Source organism: Pseudorasbora parva, chromosome 2 (assembly GCF_024679245.1).
Source record: "Pseudorasbora parva isolate DD20220531a chromosome 2, ASM2467924v1, whole genome shotgun sequence".
Lineage (NCBI taxonomy): Eukaryota > Metazoa > Chordata > Actinopteri > Cypriniformes > Gobionidae > Pseudorasbora > Pseudorasbora parva.
In genome coordinates, this window is record NC_090173.1 from 2,633,090 (window position 1) to 2,651,677 (window position 18,588).

The 18,588-nt window shown below is 37.9% G+C and overlaps 1 protein-coding gene across 1 annotated transcript; it reads right to left on the reverse strand.

Moving 5' to 3' along the window:
* Positions 1-1,957: 1,957 nt before the first annotated feature.
* LOC137089884 (uncharacterized) lies at positions 1,958-17,597 on the reverse strand. The gene is made up of 5 exons (XM_067453451.1): positions 17,309-17,597; positions 16,904-17,032; positions 16,697-16,809; positions 15,813-16,038; positions 1,958-1,968 (listed from the first exon to the last, which is right to left on the reverse strand). Exons 1-5 carry the CDS (start codon positions 17,532-17,534, stop codon positions 1,958-1,960), a joined length of 705 nt encoding a protein of 234 aa, XP_067309552.1. The 5' UTR covers positions 17,535-17,597.
* Positions 17,598-18,588: the final 991 nt, after the last annotated feature.

Genomic DNA, 18,588 nt, shown 5'->3' on the forward strand with positions numbered 1-18,588 from the left:
AGTTGTTTCACGTGCTTCCCGCCTTGATTCGTTTAAATTCGCTCCCAAACTGTCATTTTGAAAGGACAATGCAAAAGACACAGCAACTGGTTGCAGATGTTTTAAGATAAGTTCATATGTTTTCATTAATAATGATTTTAATTAGCATAATAGTTTTTTTTCTTCTTCGCGGCAACAATTCTTAAGCTTACATGACGTTAAGACGCCAAAATTTTTACCTCAGAATCCGATGCAATGTACTGACTCGGACATTAGGCATGTGAGACGATATTAATACAGTTTGGGATTACACAGAACCATGATCCCCTTACGAAAATTAACCATGGTTGTATGTAGGGATGTCACAAGTACATACTGAAATGTTAAAAATGTGACGATAGTATCTGTATAGCATCGACTCACAAGTAGACTATATTCGGTCCCGCAGCTGCGTTCAGTCGTGTCACACAGGGCATAGCCGAATATATACCAGTGTCTGTGTATATTAAATACTATTTAAATATTACTCTTCCATGTTTTGCGTCTCTGTGTGAATGACGGTGGCGCGTGTCATATCATGAACACAGACACTCAAAAGTCACGGCAACCCGTCAAAATAAAAGTTCGATTTAAACGTGAATAAATTGACAGAATATATTAGGGTTGTAGTTGTCATTGTTGCCAATTTTAACACATTTGTGTGTTGTACCATTTGTCAAGCAATAAAAATGATTAGAAAAATGAAATTAGCCTAGAGTAGGCTAATGCACAGGAGATTTTTTAAGAACAACCCAGCAAGAATAACCCAGAATAGCAAATCCATTAATGGTAAAAAATTGACTACATTTTGGGTTTTCTCAACAGCCCAGCCTGCTGGGTTAAAATGCCACTGGGTTAATTTAACCCAGCATGTGTTCTGTCCTATATTTACCCAGCGCTGGGTTGCCAATTGGGTTGTTTTTAACCCAGCCATTTTTAGAGTGTAAGCTGCATGTTCACACAAAACATGAAAACAGGAGCATGCCGTGAAAAACACCAGCTGCATGCTTCACAACACATAACATGAGGAGCATGAGTGTCCGAATCCCAACACAAAACCGAAGCCCAACTAGACCCTAGTGCTGGGATCCGAACACCACGGCCCACACAGAACACTCACGAGGACAGAAGTTAACTAAAATTGTGTCTATTGTATTTGTTGACTCAAGTGAACCTGTCAGAACTAATGTTAACTAATGACCATTATTCTAGTGTTACCTATATAAAGCTGTATAATGTAAATCATCAGTTCTCTATGTGAATATATAGTAAAGTGTGATTTATTCCTGAGTTTATCATCATTACTCCAGTCTTCAGAGTCACATGATCCTTCACTAATCACTCTCAGATGAGGATCTGGGCCCAGTTTTTCAAAAGTAATCCACTAGGATTTTGGATAACAGATTGGATCAAATCTTGAAAATGTGTTTTTCAAAAGAAAAAACGTATTACATCGGATTAGATCACGTAATCCAATCTGGGGTTTGATCCGGATCAAACCTTTAGTTTGGGTTTTTCAGAACTTTTTTGTAGGATTTGGATAATTTTGATCCCAAAAATCTGGATTAAACTGATCCCATCAGGGCCCAGTTTTTGCAAAAGGTTTAATCCGGATAAAATTGATCCGGATTTAGTCATCCTTTTTGTGCGATCCGTGATCACGTAATCCAGCTTACTTTTGGAGCCAGTTTTTTAAAGCAACATCGGATTGGATCAATCTGATCTGGATAGGAACTTTTCAGGATCACTAAATCTGGATAACCAGTGCTGAATAACCAGTGCTCAAACATGATAGGAAATCACAATGTAGATCTATATGTAAAGAGCAACAAGTAGAATAGCCAGTGTGAGGTCAATATAAGTTTAATTTTATTTGAAATGAAAACACACACATTTAACAAAACTAAAAACAAGAAAAACCCCACTCTGAGCAGTCCGCTCATCTGAGACCTGCAACACAAACACTGGACATTGAGGAGATTTAGAACAAGTATCAAGTATAGATGTACTGTAATCATTGCATGCATCACTAATAAATATTCTAAAAACAAAAATATTTTCGATTGTGATGAATATATATATATATCAATTAGTGACAGAATAAAATGTATTGTTTTTGGTCCATTTTGACAGCTGTTTGGGGGATTATTATACTGAAAGGCTGAATACGGTAAAGCCCACCCAATCACTGTAGCCTGGCAGATGAACAAATCAAATGAAAACCTTATGAATAAATAGGATATCTTGTAAAATACTGCATGATCCAAATATAGTATTATTTGATACATTTTTAAAGTTTTCATTACATTTTGGGCATGAAATCCACGCTGAATCTACCCTTCTGATGGGATCAGTCTAATCCAGATTTTTGGGATCAAAGTGATCCAAATCCTACAAAAAAGTTCTGAAAAACCCAAACTAAAGGTTTGATCCGGATCAAACCCCTGATTGGATTACGTGATCTAATCCGATTATGTAATCCGTTTTTTCTTTTGAAAAACACATTTTCAAGATTTGATCCAATCCGTTATCCAAAATCCTAGTGGATTACTTTTGAAAAACTGGGCCCAGATGATCAACACACATTTAGGATTATTATCTGTGTTGAAAGCAGTTGTGTACAATTTTCAGGATTATTAAATGAATAGAAGGTTCAAAAGAACAAAAGAAAGCTTTTGCAACATTATAAATGTTTTTACTGTCACTTGATCAGTTTAATGCATCCCTGCTGAATAAATGTATTCATTTCTATAAGTTCTTTCCCAAAAAATGTTTTTATTTTATTTTTTTATATATATATATATTATTATTATTATTACCGACCCCAACTTTTGAATGATAGTATAATGTTACAAAATCTTTCTATTTCAGATACTGTTCTTCTGAAATTTGTTCATCAATAATCCTGCAAAAATGCACAAACTCTGACCTATGTGTATGAACTCTTTTACTAGAGCGAGAAAATTAATGAAGTAAGAACAGTTTTAAACTCTGTTTAAAATCATTTTGATATACACATTTACATTAATGTTCCATTTTCATTAATGGCAATATTGTAACAATCCCAAACACTACAAAAGGATAATTTACAGGTTCTCTACTGGACCATGAATTTAATATGGGCTCAATAACCAAGAAAACACTAAAGTACTCAAGATACAATATTTAACTATTTTATTTGGACAATGGTATTAAAACTCAGGGGGCGCCAGGTAAGTGCGATCATCATAGGTACAATTCAACTGAAGATTTGCTTATTAATAATAATCATAATCAATAACAGGTTAACTATAAAACAATACAACATCAACAAGCAAGGTAACATATTGAAATAGGTACACCCATTCAGATAATTCATGTGGTCACCACACATGCATGATTTCATTGCACAGCAAACCTCAAAGTCATACTTGTAAAAAAAAAAAAATCTATTAAATAATACACACCAAAATATCAATCAAAATATACAAACATAGCCTACCACCTGGGCTAGATACATAGCCTTCATTAATAACCTAATGGGGGGGGGGGGGGGGGGGAGACACACCAATATCGGCACAAACATTAAATGGGTCTCCCCGGCGAACAATACGATGACACTCACAACATACAAAGATGAAAAATAAAAGAGTACTGCTGGGGTGTATTCCAGAGAGAAAGGTTTACTCACCGTCACGAATACCCTGAACTCTCGGTTGATTAACCCAGAACTTGCTTACTCTGGGTATATCGGTTCCAAAACACCTGTGAGGAGTTAGTCCAATCAACCCATAGACAGTGTCACGACCGGCTCAAAGCCGCGACAAATAAGTGGAGGACATAGTAGGTTGGTGAGGTTTTGCAACATATAAGGTTTATTTACATAAGTAATAAAATATAAGATGTTGAATCAAGGCAAAATAACTAGAAATCTATGGTGAACAAATGATGAGAAAGTCAAACAGAACCAAATTCAAAGTAATAGCAAAAAGAAGATAAACAAAATCATAACAAAACTGAAAAAAGGAGCAACCAACTCAGGACGGTCTCATGACGGTGTTGCACAAGCTGGAGCTCTCTCAGAGTCCCTCAAGCCCCTCCCCGTTGACTCTCAAAGGCTCAACTTAAATAGAGGAAGAAACAGGTGCACATAATTTGCTCAAAGAGCCTGCCCAGGTGCACATCGTTCTCCCGATGAGTCTAGGCCACACCCACCGGTCGGCAACACCAATAGTAACAGGAGACCCGTCACACACCCCCCCTAAAAAGAAGAAAGCACAATTTTAAAACAAAAATAAATCCTACAATTCAAAATTCCTGTGGAAATCGTAAGGCCGACTTGTAAATCTCCCCAATCCTGTCAACTCGCTCTTTCAGCAGCCTGGCTCCTAGGACGCACATTTAAGAAAGAAACAGAGAGACAAAGTCAGAGGAAATACATATTTCAACAATCAAACCACGTGAACACGAGACAAGGCATCAGCAGTTACATTCTCTTTTCCTTTAATATGGTGTATGTCCAATAAGTAACTCTGAAGAAACAAACACCATCTCATCAGCCTTTGGTTGGGGTTTTGTAAGGAGTGCAAAAAAATTAAAGGATTGTGATCCGTATATACCACTAAAGGTCCCTCCGATGACCCAACATATACATCAAAGTGCTGTAAGGCCCAAATCAAAGCAAGCGCTTCCTTCTCAATCACCGAATAATTAAGCTGATATAAATTAAACTTTTTAGAGAAGAATCCGATCGGATGATCAATGTCATTATCCGACGTTTGTAACAAAACCGCACCAGTGCCCACATTACTGGCATCGACTTGTAATTTAAATGCTTTATCAAATCTCGGAGCAGCCAATACGGGAGCCTCTGTAAGGAGCATTTTTATCTTTTCAAACGCTTGCTGACAAATTTCGGTCCAGCAAAAATCTACTCCTCCCCGCAACAACCTAGTCAAAGGCTCAGCCACCGTAGAAAAATTTCTGCAAAAACAACGATAAAATCCTACCATTCCAAGAAATCGCATTAACGCTTTCTTTGTAGTGGGAGTAGGATATCTATCTATTGCCTCTACCTTTGCACGAACAGGACATACTTGTCCATGTCCCACCACCTTCCCTAAATAGGTCACGGTTGCTTTGGCAAATTCGCATTTCAACAAATTAACAGTCAAATTAGCCATCATAAAGCGATCGAACAGTGCTCTAATTTGACTCAAATGTTCCTCCCAGGTTTGACTGAAAACGACAACATCGTCTAAATATACAGCACAGCCACTCAAACCAGATATAACTCGATTCATTAAACGCTGAAACGTTGCAGGAGCGTTACGCAATCCGAAGCTCATAACCTTATAGGAAAATAACCCTGAAGGCGTAATGAAAGCAGATATCTCTCGAGCTCTTGCCGTTAAAGGCACCTGCCAATAACCCTTTAGAAGATCAAACTTGCTCACAAATCTCGCATTCCCTACTTGATCGACACAATCCTCAATTCGGGGCAATGGGAAAGAATCTGGCCTTGTTATGGCATTTAGCTTTCGGTAGTCCGTGCAAAACCTAAAAGACCCATCAGATTTATTCACTAATAAAGATGGAGAAGCCCAACTAGAAAAAGAAGGTTCGGCGATGTCATTTTTCAGCATATACTCTATTTCTTCATCCAAATGTTTTTTCTTTTTTGCAGACACTCGATAATAACGCTGACGAATTGGATTTGAATCTCCCACATCAATGTCGTGCTCAATTAGATTTGTACAGGAAGGAGTATCAGAAAACAATGTACTATATTCTGTAATCAAGTCAATCAAATCAGTACGCTGTACCGCCGTCAAATGATTAAGACGATCATGCATAGAACTTAGTACTTCTGAGTTTTTAAGACGTCCTTGTAAAACACAATCTCCCGGATCAATTTCATCTTCCCCACCTACCAGAGTTGGAATTGATCCCAATTCATCACGGTCATTGCTAACAGAAGAATCTGTAAGCAAAACCGGTTTAATACCAGCAGGCACACTAATTTGGTCTTCATTTAAAGCAAGGTCATCGCAATCTTTAAAAGCATAATATGGTTTCAAAAGATTTACGTGACACACTCTAGTCCGTTTTTTACGATTTGGCGTATTTATCAAATAATTCAGACTAGAAATCTGACTAGCCACACTAAATGGTCCAACGAACTTAGCCTGAAAGGGCGATCCCACAACAGGCAACAACGCTAGTACCTGGTCACCAGGTTGAAACGAACGCACTTCAGTTCGACGATCAAAAAGTTGTTTCATTCGATCTTGAGATTTTTTCAGAGAGGACTTTGCCAACTGACACGCCTCATAAATTCGCCTACGAAAATCACTAACATATGACAACACATTTTTTGGCGGATCAGACTTTTCCCAGTCCGCAGATAAAACAGCCAAAGGACTTCGCACATCATGACCAAAAACAAGGTCATTTGGACTGAACCCAGTACTTTCTTGCGCAGCTTCCCGAGCTGCCATCATCAACCAAGGTAGACCGGTCTCCCAGTCCTTACTCATTTGAACACAGTACGATCTCAACAAAGATTTCAGTGTTTGATGAAATCTCTCCAGTGCTCCCTGACTTTGGGCATGATAAGCACTGGAGAGATTATGTTGAATATTAAGCCGTTTCAAAACTTGACCAAACAAATTAGAGGTGAAATTACTTCCCTGATCAGATTGAATAATTTTTGGTATTCCAAAGACTGAAATAAATTGTGTCAGTGCTTTTATGACTAGTTTTGCCGTTACAGACCGTAACGGATATGCAGCCGGATATCTAGTTACTTGGCACATGATTGTAAGCAAATACTCACTACCTGCCTTGGACTTAGGTAATGGCCCAACACAATCTATAATGAGATGCTCAAATGGTTGACTAATGGCTGGAATTGGATAAAGAGGAGCAGATTTCAAAGTTTGATTTGGTTTTCCAGTAAGCTGACATGTGTGACAAGACTTAATGTATTTGGACACATCACGTTTCAATTTCGGCCAAAAGAAACGCTTCAAAAGTAACTTGTACGTCTTTCGCACTCCCATGTGGCCGAAAGTGTCACGTGCGGTCTGTAACACTAGTTGCCGAAGACACTGAGGAATTACAATTTGCACCATCGGATCACCAATCGCAAACTCTGCCTGAGGCACCCATTTTCGAACCAGCAATCCCTCATCTAGGTAATACCCAGATGAAAGATTCACAACTGCATCTTGAGAGACAACTCGGTCAAATAATTCAACAAGAGTCGAGTCAGCTTTTTGTTTTTCGATCAATTCATTACGTGACACTGACAAAATTGAAGGGATTTCTAATTTTATCTTTTCAGATTCAGTTTTTCCCTCAACCTGTGTTTTACTCATAGACCGGGTGATCACGCAAGACGGTAACGGATTCAAATGACAGGCCAAACTTTCATCACCATCTAATTTTAAGATGTTTGGACATGGTGTAACCACTAAATGTGGTGAATCATTTCTCCAAACACGATCACCAGCCAGATCATTTCCTAGAACTACGTGTATTCCCTCCACAGGCAAGCAGGAACGGACAGCCACCTCCACTTCGCCCTGAATCAACTCAGAGTGCAAAATCATTTTATGAATTGGGACAGACATAACATTCAGGCCAATGCCCTTCACCAACACATTACTTCCAGTATAAGAATTCGGTGAAAAAGGCAACACAGACTCTAGCACAAATGTTTCTGAGGATCCTGTATCCCGTAGAATTTTAACTGGTACATTTTTCCTTCCATCTACCAGTCTAACATAACCTTCTGTAACAAATGGAGTAAACACTGAAACACACGGCGAGCAATTCTCCTGCATACTGCTTATTGTTGAAGCAGTCACCGCTAAAACAGGCTTTATAGGAGACAAAGAATTAGATTTCACGTTAGAATGATCAGCTTTTGCTTTCAATAACGGACATTCATTCTTCCAGTGACCAAATCCATGACAATAATTACACATATTTACTTTATCTTTTTCTTCAAAAGAAGTGTGCAACTGTGTGCTGGGTAAATCAGGCACAAACCTGGAAAATGCACTGGACTTTCGCCATGGTTCTTTTCGAAAATTCTCTCCAGCGGCTCTGTAACCAAAAACAGTGTTATGAGTCAAAGAGAATTCATCAGCCATTACGGCCGCCTCATACGCGGTGTCAGGTTTACATTCGTTGATGTAAGTCGCAATACGACCTGAAACTGAACTCTTGAATTGCTCAAGCATCATTAATTCTTTTAAATCGTCAAGTGTTTTTACCTCAGAAGCTACACACCAACGATTAAAATGAACCGAGATCTCATGTACAAATTCAACATATGTCTGCTTTTCTCTTTTCTTCCAGGATCTAAATCTTTGTCTGTAAGCTTCTGGAACCAGCTCGTAAGCCCTCAACACTGCCGCTTTTACCGCTGTATAATCAGAAGCGTCCTCTACGCTAAGGGAAGAATACGCTTCCTGGGCTCTGCCTGTAAAAACAGACTGCAACATAAGAGTACGCTCTTCATCTGGCCAATTTCGTGCATCCGCAACACGTTCAAACAAAACAAAGAACCGCTCAACCTCTTTTTCATCAAATTTAGGAATCAGCCTCAAATTACTCACGGTATCAAACTTGCACGCAGTTGAATCAGGTACGGGTTCACCAGTTAAAGAAAGTTTACCATCTCTTATTAGATCCAAACGATAACGTTCTAGATCAAACTGCTGTTGTTGTAATTTGATTTTCTGTAACTCAATGTGATTTTGTGCGTCTAACATTTTTTCCTTCATTTCAGCCTGAATTAATAACAATTGTTTTTGTTGATCAAAAGTTAAATGAGATGGTGATGGTGTCACATTATCAAAAGTTGACGCATCTTCCGAAATTTCAGACTCTAAAACTCTGCGTTCAAGTAACTCCATCTTTATCGTAGTTTTAAGATTATCCTTCAGACGTTTGTCCTGACTTGACAAATTAATTTTATAATGAGTTGCAAGTTCTACTAGCTGATCTTTAGAAAAATCATTCAACAAACCTTCAGACGGAGCACTAATAAATTCCTCCACATTTGAGGCCATTTTAACAACCAACATACAGCTACTTAAGTTACAAAAAAAAAAAAAATTGAGGGAGAGAAATTGGACAAACAATTCCCTCTAACTAAATTTAGAAACTACCTAAACTCATCCCTAATCTTCGTACAGTTACTTGCAGCGGGTTTTTATACACTATAAACCAGCGTTTGCAATAGCAACCGATTAACGAGTCACCATTACAAAACACGGATGTGTTCCCGAGACAAATGCTCCAACTGCTTTCACCATACAAACACAACAAACTAAAATAAAAAATATTGGAGCATCCGGTTAAGGATACTCCACTAAACCTATCTAGGGAAAAGTCTAATCCAAAACCACATCTCCCTCAAATATACAAAGAGTAGCAATACTTACCATACATGAGTTGGAAAAAAAACTCCCACAAAACAATCAACAAAAACAAAACCATCAAACCAACCACTATAAACCTCCAAAGTTTTGAAAAAATAAAATAAATAAATATATAACGAATTTGTGATACAAAAAAAATGTAAACAAATTAACTCCTTTCCCAAATCAAATCACATTAAACTGGAGCAATTAACTCCCAAATTTGTTTCTTACAACAAACAAACCAAATTTAAACCGACCTAATCAAACAAACCAAATAAACATTTATCAATTCACACAGACAAACAGGCCTATTTGTATGTCATACTAAAAGAAAACCCTGTCGTTTGGCTGGACGAGCCCCCATATTTGTCACGACCGGCTCAAAGCCGCGACAAATAAGTGGAGGACATAGTAGGTTGGTGAGGTTTTGCAACATATAAGGTTTATTTACATAAGTAATAAAATATAAGATGTTGAATCAAGGCAAAATAACTAGAAATCTATGGTGAACAAATGATGAGAAAGTCAAACAGAACCAAATTCAAAGTAATAGCAAAAAGAAGATAAACAAAATCATAACAAAACTGAAAAAAGGAGCAACCAACTCAGGACGGTCTCATGACGGTGTTGCACAAGCTGGAGCTCTCTCAGAGTCCCTCAAGCCCCTCCCCGTTGACTCTCAAAGGCTCAACTTAAATAGAGGAAGAAACAGGTGCACATAATTTGCTCAAAGAGCCTGCCCAGGTGCACATCGTTCTCCCGATGAGTCTAGGCCACACCCACCGGTCGGCAACACCAATAGTAACAGGAGACCCGTCACAACAGTAAAAGAAATGGACCGAGCGATCCCATTGACTTCTACGGCGTTAAGTGATGAAGAGAGTTTATTACAATTTATACAATTATAAATAGGCGATTTTCCCCTTTCATAGTGATGCAGATTTCTTTTGTGCATGCTGTAAAAATAGATAAGCATTTAGCCTACTTTTTGCCTTCCATTATTCTCCTAATATCACTGTGGTAATGTACATATTTGACTAGTAGTAATATAGATTATTGGCTTCTCTCAAGTGTAATCCTTCTGGAGTCAAAGTCAAAATGAAACACATTCTCCAACAAGGTAATAAAAACTGATATTAAACTGTTACTGAAGCCATGTCATTTAGCATTTAATGTAATTTAGTTTTCTATGTAGCCAATAGAAAGAAGGCTGTCAATGAGCTTTGAAATGCTTTGTTTGACTCACCACAGCGCAAAACCGAAACTTTGATAGTCATTCATGTACAGATCAAGGCAGTTTAAAGCGGAAATCACACTGATTAATACTGATTAATTCGAAATGACAAGAATTACAGGGAAAAGAAACAAAGGGAAGTGTGCACTGTACAGGTCATATAACCAAACGACACAATAACTCGTCTCAGAAGAGTTTAGTTTTAGTTTATTCATCTATATAGCACGATTAACAGCAGTCACTGACCATTGTGCTGTACAGAAATGATCAAACACTGATCAAAACAAAAAGAACAACACACACCGTTACAGAGAAACTAGCTCAGAAAGACTCACAGTTACAGGCCGACTCTAAGAGGTTTGGGATGTAAGTTTGGCTTTAAGCACAGATTCTGTAGCGATTACTGTGGCTATTCCACAATTTGGAGCCGACTACAGGAAAAGCTAGCCTGCCTTAAAAAAGAGGGTTCCAGTAATTATATTCACAGATAATATACTCTCAGTAACAGTAACACTGAGATAAATCATGATGATTGGTGGGTTTTTACGGCAAAACAACAACAATAAAGTAAATGAACAAAAGCCACTGCGATTTCTGTCATGTCGGGCCATAGCATTGTAAAAGGTGATTGACAGCAGTTTCCACCAATCAGCAATCAGTATTTCCCTATTTAAAGACTGATTATATTTTGTGAATATAATTACTGGAACCCTCTTTTGAAAACATGCATATCAGCAAAATAAGGGAGGCTAGCGTTTGCTGTAGTCGGCTCCAAATTGTGGAATAGCGCTACTGTATCCGGTTGCGCAGCAAACTATGCTAACTAAAGGGGGACTGCTTGTCTGATTTGTTGTATCGGTACTCTGCTTTTTGGTTTGTTTGGGAGGCCTGGGTAGCTCTCTTCGTTTTAGAAGAGGTCAACCAGTCCTCTGGTGTTCTTTGTTTTTGATTTTTCATTGTCTCTGATGCAGCTCAATGTGTGTATCTTGTTGAGTATTGCTATAATCCATTCCTGTGATCAACTATTTGATATTAAGATCATTGTCGCTCTTCCATGTTCTCCCTCTCTGCCATTTTCTGTGAGGAGCAGCTGTCTTAGTTTATTTCTTCATTTACTGCAGGAGCGAGGTCCCCTGGGTGGATGGTTCTTCTTGTGGTGGTGGTTCTTCATCGTGTGCGGTGTACACCTTTGAGTGTTTGCTAGTGTGATGAGAGTGCACGGGTGTGTGTGCGTGGAGTGTGTTCTTGTAAAACCAACATCTCCATTGATTCCCGCCTTTGGGAGCCTCAGCCCTGCTGGTATTGTTTTATTTATATGCATATGATTATTATTTAAGCTGTTTCTTTATTATTTTTTTGTATTTTGTTTTCCTTTCTTTGAAGTGGGGACCTGCATGTTTTGTGTTTAAATTTTAAACTCTTTTTGTAATAATATACAATTGTGGTATTTTTATACTTTACTCACGTCTCTTGCTTGCTTTTTATGAGGGAATCGAACCTGTGTGCTTCATTATTGAGTGGTTTAAGTATATTTCCTGGTGTAGTCCAGGTGGCGTAGTCGACAATTAGTTAACAGTAGAACTCATTTAATTTTAATAACCTGACCACTCCACCATAAAATAATACACTGACAATACACTTGGCGTTATATTTCCAGTCCTACTGCAGATTATGATCACCGGTCCAGATGATCCAGTGATCCGGATTCTCCTGATGGGCAGGAAGGGTTCTGGGAAAAGCTCATCTGGGATCACACTATACTGGGAGAAAGAAAGGTTAAAGTTAAGAAGAAGAAACATGAATCTGATGAAGTATAGGAAATGGCTTTCCTATAGCAACAACAGTAGAGCATGGCGCTAGCAACGCCATGGTCATGGGTTCGATTCCCAGGAATAGCAAGAATTGACGAAATGTAAAATGTAATGTAAGTCGCTTTGGATAAAAGCGTCTGTCAAATGCATAAATGTAAATGTAAGTAACTCAGATGTGAGAGAAGCAGGTGTGTGTGTGTGTGATTGATCCTCCAGATCTGAATAAAGAGCCGCTAGAGATTGCTGTGTTCAATGTGTTGTAATGAAACATCTGTAGTTCAGTGTGTCTCTTTATTTCCACATCTAAGTTTCTTAGTTTGTCCCATTGAATGTTACAGCACACATCACATGACCACACACTGACCTCTAGTGGTTATATAAGGTAACAACATCATCTGATTTCATTACATCTCCTTTCTTTAAAGGGACACTCCTCTTTTTTTAAAAGGTCATTTTCTAGTGGTGGACATTTTTATTCTTTCAAGAGAGTCGTTCATTTTCAGTTAATTCACCAACATGATTAGTTCAGATTTGTTCACAGATTCGTTCAGTGACCATTTTTTTTATATTACATAAATATGACGAAAATATGACAGCAGGTGACGAAAAATAGTGTTTTATGTGTAATGTCTTAAATCGAAGAACTTACAAAAAAACTGATTTGGCTTGATTGAAATGTTCATAATCTAATCATTAAATAAAATAAGTCTAAATTAGTGGTTCAGATGACCAAAGCAGGTTTTCTTGCATGATTAACATTTAATTGTTTGGTCAGACATGTATTTTAGTTTAGTTTATTGATTTATAAAGTACATTTAAAACAACAGAGGTTGTAACCAAAGTGCTGTACAAAAAACAGTTTTCAAAACAGAATGACACATTAGATATAAACATTGAGGATAAATGGGAAAGCATTTACACCATCAGTTAAAACATAAAGAATATAAATGAGTTTTTAAGGATGTTTTAAAAGTAGCAACAGAGGAGGAAGATCTAATATTAAGAGGAAGACAGTTCCAGAGTCGGATAGCCGCCACAGAGAAAGCCCGGTCACCTTTAGTTTTATAAGCGAGGAATAGAAAGAAGAAGTTGATTAGAAGAGCGTAGGGATCTTGAGGCATTGTGCATAACAAGAAGATCACTAATGTACTGCGGTGCAAGCCCATCCAGGGCTTTAACAACAAAAAGCATTAATTTTAGCAATAGTCTAAGTTGAAAGAAACTGCTTTATACCACAGTGCTAACCTACTTATCAAATCTCAGGGTGGAATCGAAAATCACACCAAGATTCCTGACACAGTCATGAACATTTGAAGATAGAGAACCAAGCTGATGGACTATGTTCGAAGTCAGATCTAATGGGGCAAAGGTAATGATTTCAGTTTTGTCATTGTTGAGCTGTAAGAAATTCATATCCATCCAACATTTATGTCACGCAGACAAGTCAAACAGATCCTTTGTTGTTTTTGACCGGAAGATAGAGCTGAGTATCGTCTGCACAACAGTGGTAAGATAAATTGTGTCTCTGGAAAATGTGTCCAAGTGGAAGCATATAATGCTTATAGAAGAGTTCCCAAGATGGAACCCTGGGGTACACGTTTACACATTCATATATCTGGGATTATGGTAAACGTGTGGTTATAGACATAGTGAAATCGTCTATAACTGCTTTTGCATCCACTGATTACTGAACGAGACTGATACGCATGCTAAATGACCACGAACGACATGTACCAGCTCGTTCACAAACGAGATCTCTCTCTCGTTCAGAGACTCGGTCAGTGAAGTTCGTTCAGTAGCTCAGAATGCTGTTTACTGACGTGACACGAGATCTATTTAACCAATACTGTCACATTTTTTATTTGTTTTACAGATTTTAGAGAAGTGCATGACATGACTCAAACAGAATGAAGTCATTTAATTTAAAAGAAGAAAACTGTTCAAACCAAACTAAAAATAAATAATACAAACACACTTTACTTCTGTACATTTAACCATCAGCCTGCGTTATTACACTGTTTTCATTACAGTGGTAAAGTGTGCATTTCTTTCTTTGCTGTAAATATGCCAAACTACACGAGCCGAGCTCAACCTGTTCGCTATCAGTATCGTTCCACAACTGGTTCATTTCGCTCACTTCACGAAAGAGATGTACCAGTTCGTTCAATTCGATCACAAACGAGATTTCTCGTTCAGAGTCAAACTCAAAGCATCTCGGTCAGTAAAGGGTGAATTTATTCACTGAATTCAACCAATCCCATGCTCCGTTACATCTCACACTCGAACGCTATTGGCTGGAGGTTTGTCATTCTTTGGCAGACTGAAACGATCCACAGAGATGCGCATGCGCTCGCCGCTAATAGCGCCACGCAGCAGTGGAGGGAGGAATTTAAGTGAACGAGAAACATGAGTCGATTGACTTCGTGATCGAAAACGATTCGTTCACCTAAAAGATTAGTTCAAAAAGAACGTTTCGTTCACGAACGTTACATATCATTTTCCAACTCCCGTATAGTTAAACAGTTGTGTTTTACCGTTTTGGAATCCATTCAGCCAATCTCCAGGTCTGGCGTTAGCACTTTTAGCATAGATCATTGAATTTTATTAGACTATTAGCATCTCACTCAAAAATGACCAAAGAGCTTCGATATTTTTCCTATTTAAAACTTGACTCTGTTACATCGTGTACTAAGACCGATGGAAAATGAAAAGTTGTGATTTTGTAGGCCGATATGCTAGGAACTATACTCTCATTAATGTGGTTTGTTATTTGGATCTCTGGACTACTGCACCTCTTTTTAATGGAAGAGCACGGCTGGAAGGCGGAAGACAGTTTAACGGACATAATATCAGTCACACTTTCAATAGAGAGACAGAAAAATAAATGAATTCAAATTAGAAAAGTCAATGAGCTGAATATGATTGACTGTCTACCTCAAAGACGTATGTGTGAATTTTTAAAAATGTCAATAAATGAATTGAAAGTGAAGTGAACCTGTCGAGTGATTTTGTTTGGGGTAATTGTTTTAACAATCACCCCAAGGGCAGGTTAGATAGTAAGCAAAGTCGACTTACACAGTGATACATTTTGAAAAAATAATACTTGTGATTTGTTTAAATATCTGATCCTTCTGCTCTTTAGGAAATACAATTTTGGCTGTTTATAGCATTATTTCTTTTAATGTGATAAAAACACTAAATAATCATTTTAAATATGTATTGGTATGTAATTTACAGTGGTGTAAGGTGCTGGGAAAAGCTTTAAAATGGACCTTGAAAGTGCTTGAATTTGACCTTGGAAAAGGTGTAGGAACCCTGACACACTCAGACCTGTGCGACCGTGGACTACCACATCACAGCACGGCATCGCCAGTCTGATTGGGACGATGGTTATCTGATCATTATCACCGCAGTTCTGAGACACTGGAAGGTCAATGACAACACCTTCATGAGGACTGCTGTCCTCCACAACACTACCATGGTCGTTCAGAAACCGATCGAGCACCTCCAAATGACGACTTCTACTGCTAAAGACATTATTATGGTAGCTCCAACTCTGAAAAAAAAAGAATGTCATATTCAAATGTTCATTTTTGTCTGGAGTATCTCTAAGTTAGCCTGCCTTTGTGAGATTCCACTATCCCTTTACTTTAAGTGAAAGTGCAGCGCAGAGAAAAAGGCGAATTCTACCTCTCCTGAATCTTCAGTTTCTTAACAGTACTGTCTAAAAGAAATATGCCCATTACATATATTTGCAATCAAACATACCTAGAACAAAAATATCAGGAAATCCAAAATGATGTGTGCATGCCCTCTGTACCCTGTTCAGATGTTGTCTTTTGTAGGAGGAAAAGCAAACACTGACAGTGGTGCCGAGAAGTGTCCTTGATGAGGCAATCATGGCCGCCATAGATGGTTAGTCAATACTTGGTTAAAGGAACATATATTAGAAGAATTCAGTTCAAATATAGCTGTAATCTTTGTCTCTTGCAGTGGCAGTCAAGAAAAGATTTCCAAATGTGTCCAAAGAGGCTTTGGTTATTTTCTGCAAATCTAGCGCTCTTCCATTTAGAATAGACACGTAACCCATTAAAGCAAGTGGCATAATAAAATGGAAAACCTTTAGGAAAATAAAGGAATATTGAAAGCAATTGAGCAAAGATAAGTTTTCAAAGTTTGGGCGGATCTAATAAGCCGGTAGGCTATTTCATAACTTGACCGCCGATGACCGCAAAAGCACGATCGCCCCTGTTTTTCAGTCTAGTTTCTGAACAATGGTAGAAGACACTGAAAAAGTACACTCCCTGTACTGGTGCTGTGAAAATCCCTGTTAAAGAGCGAGACAGATCTCATTTAACAGCAGTAGACAGGAATTATACACGTGTATTGATATTGTTTTCAGCAGCGTGGATTACCAGTACCTGTGGCCTGGTTGTAGGCATCACCAACATTCATTAAGACGTTCTTGTAAACCAGTGTTGTATCTGTGTGAACTGGTCCAAAGAAACCATCGGATCCCAATGAAGCTGAAAATGCCACCTTTGTTCTGTCTGAAGAACACATATGACTTCTTCTGAAAATCGGCTCAGTAGCAATGCAAATAAATGATATCACTTTTTGAAACACTTTTAAAGTTTATATAAAACAAAGATTATTGAAGTACTTTATATTTATATTTCACATTATATTTCATATTTCACATTTAATTCAATGTGATAAAAATTATTTCTGTTAATTCAGACATTGCTAGGAGATTTAACAAGTTATTACAAAGTAAACTCTACACCAATAGTTTTTTTTCACATTTTCAAAAACACTAGTCTCACCTCGGGTTTCCTTTTGGAGGTCCTCAATCTGAGCTTCACTGTCAGTAAGTCTGGTCTCCAGAGCTTTGAGTCGCGTCTCCATGGCTTCAAGATTATTCAGTAGGTCTGCACACATTCCCAGAGGACAGGTCAGCTGTTGGTTTTCAACAACAGTCATACCTGAGGCATTCGGAGTGCATATAAGACATTCGTTCAGAAGCAGGAGTACGGCTGTTGTTAACCTCATTCTTAATGCTTCAGCTAAAGCGTGTTCGAGATGTGTGTGCTGTGTGTGGATGTTTTTATCAGAATGTTAGCTTTTATACCGTCATTCACACATCATGGACAATTTAGCCAATGGCAGGCAAAATACAGCATTTGACTGTTTCCCAAAAAAATAGAGTTGTGCTGTTTTAATGTTTTACAAATTGGTCAAATATTGATAGATGTGTGTTTTCCTTAGCAGCTTTGATCTGTACAAATCACTGAACTTTGGACTTAATGACAGTACAAACTACAGCAGGGGCATAGAAGGACCATAGACGTGTCCCTGCCAATGTCCCTTGACCACGATTTGCCCCCAGCAATAAGTTCAATAACAAACTTAATTATATTTATATGTAACACCTGTTGTCCAATTGTAGGGGTGTGTGTGTGTGTGAGTCTATATATATATATATATATATATATATATATATATATATATATATATATATATATATATATATATATATATATATATATATATATATATATTTTTTTTTTTTTTTTTTTTTTTCAGGAACCCAAGGTCGCTTTACAATGTAGTACAAAAACAATCGGCCTGTTCATGATAACACATAAACAAGCAGGTGTACAACAGTCAACTCCAGATAGACAAAAACAACAAAGAAGTTACATAATCAAAGTGAACAATTAACAGCAACTAGTCATGTAACATGAAAAGGTGTAAGATTACTTTAAAGGCTGATGTGGTGCGAGAGATAATTATTTACAGCCCAGAGAAAAAAGGTGAGTTTTAAGTTGGGATTTAAACAACTGTAGAGTCGGTGTGTTACGGATAGTCAAGGGTAGCTTGTTCCATAATGTAGGGTCAGTAACACTAAAAGCCCTACCTCCCATAGTAGTGCGTTTAAACTTTGGTACAACAAGCAGATTATCATTGCTGGATCTGAGGGTCCGGGCAGGAACATATCTGTGAACTAATTCAGCAAGGTATAGTGGTGCAGGGCCATGAATGGCTTTGTAGACTAAAACTAACAGTTTAAACTGGATGCGGCTGGCCACAGGAAGCCAGTGAA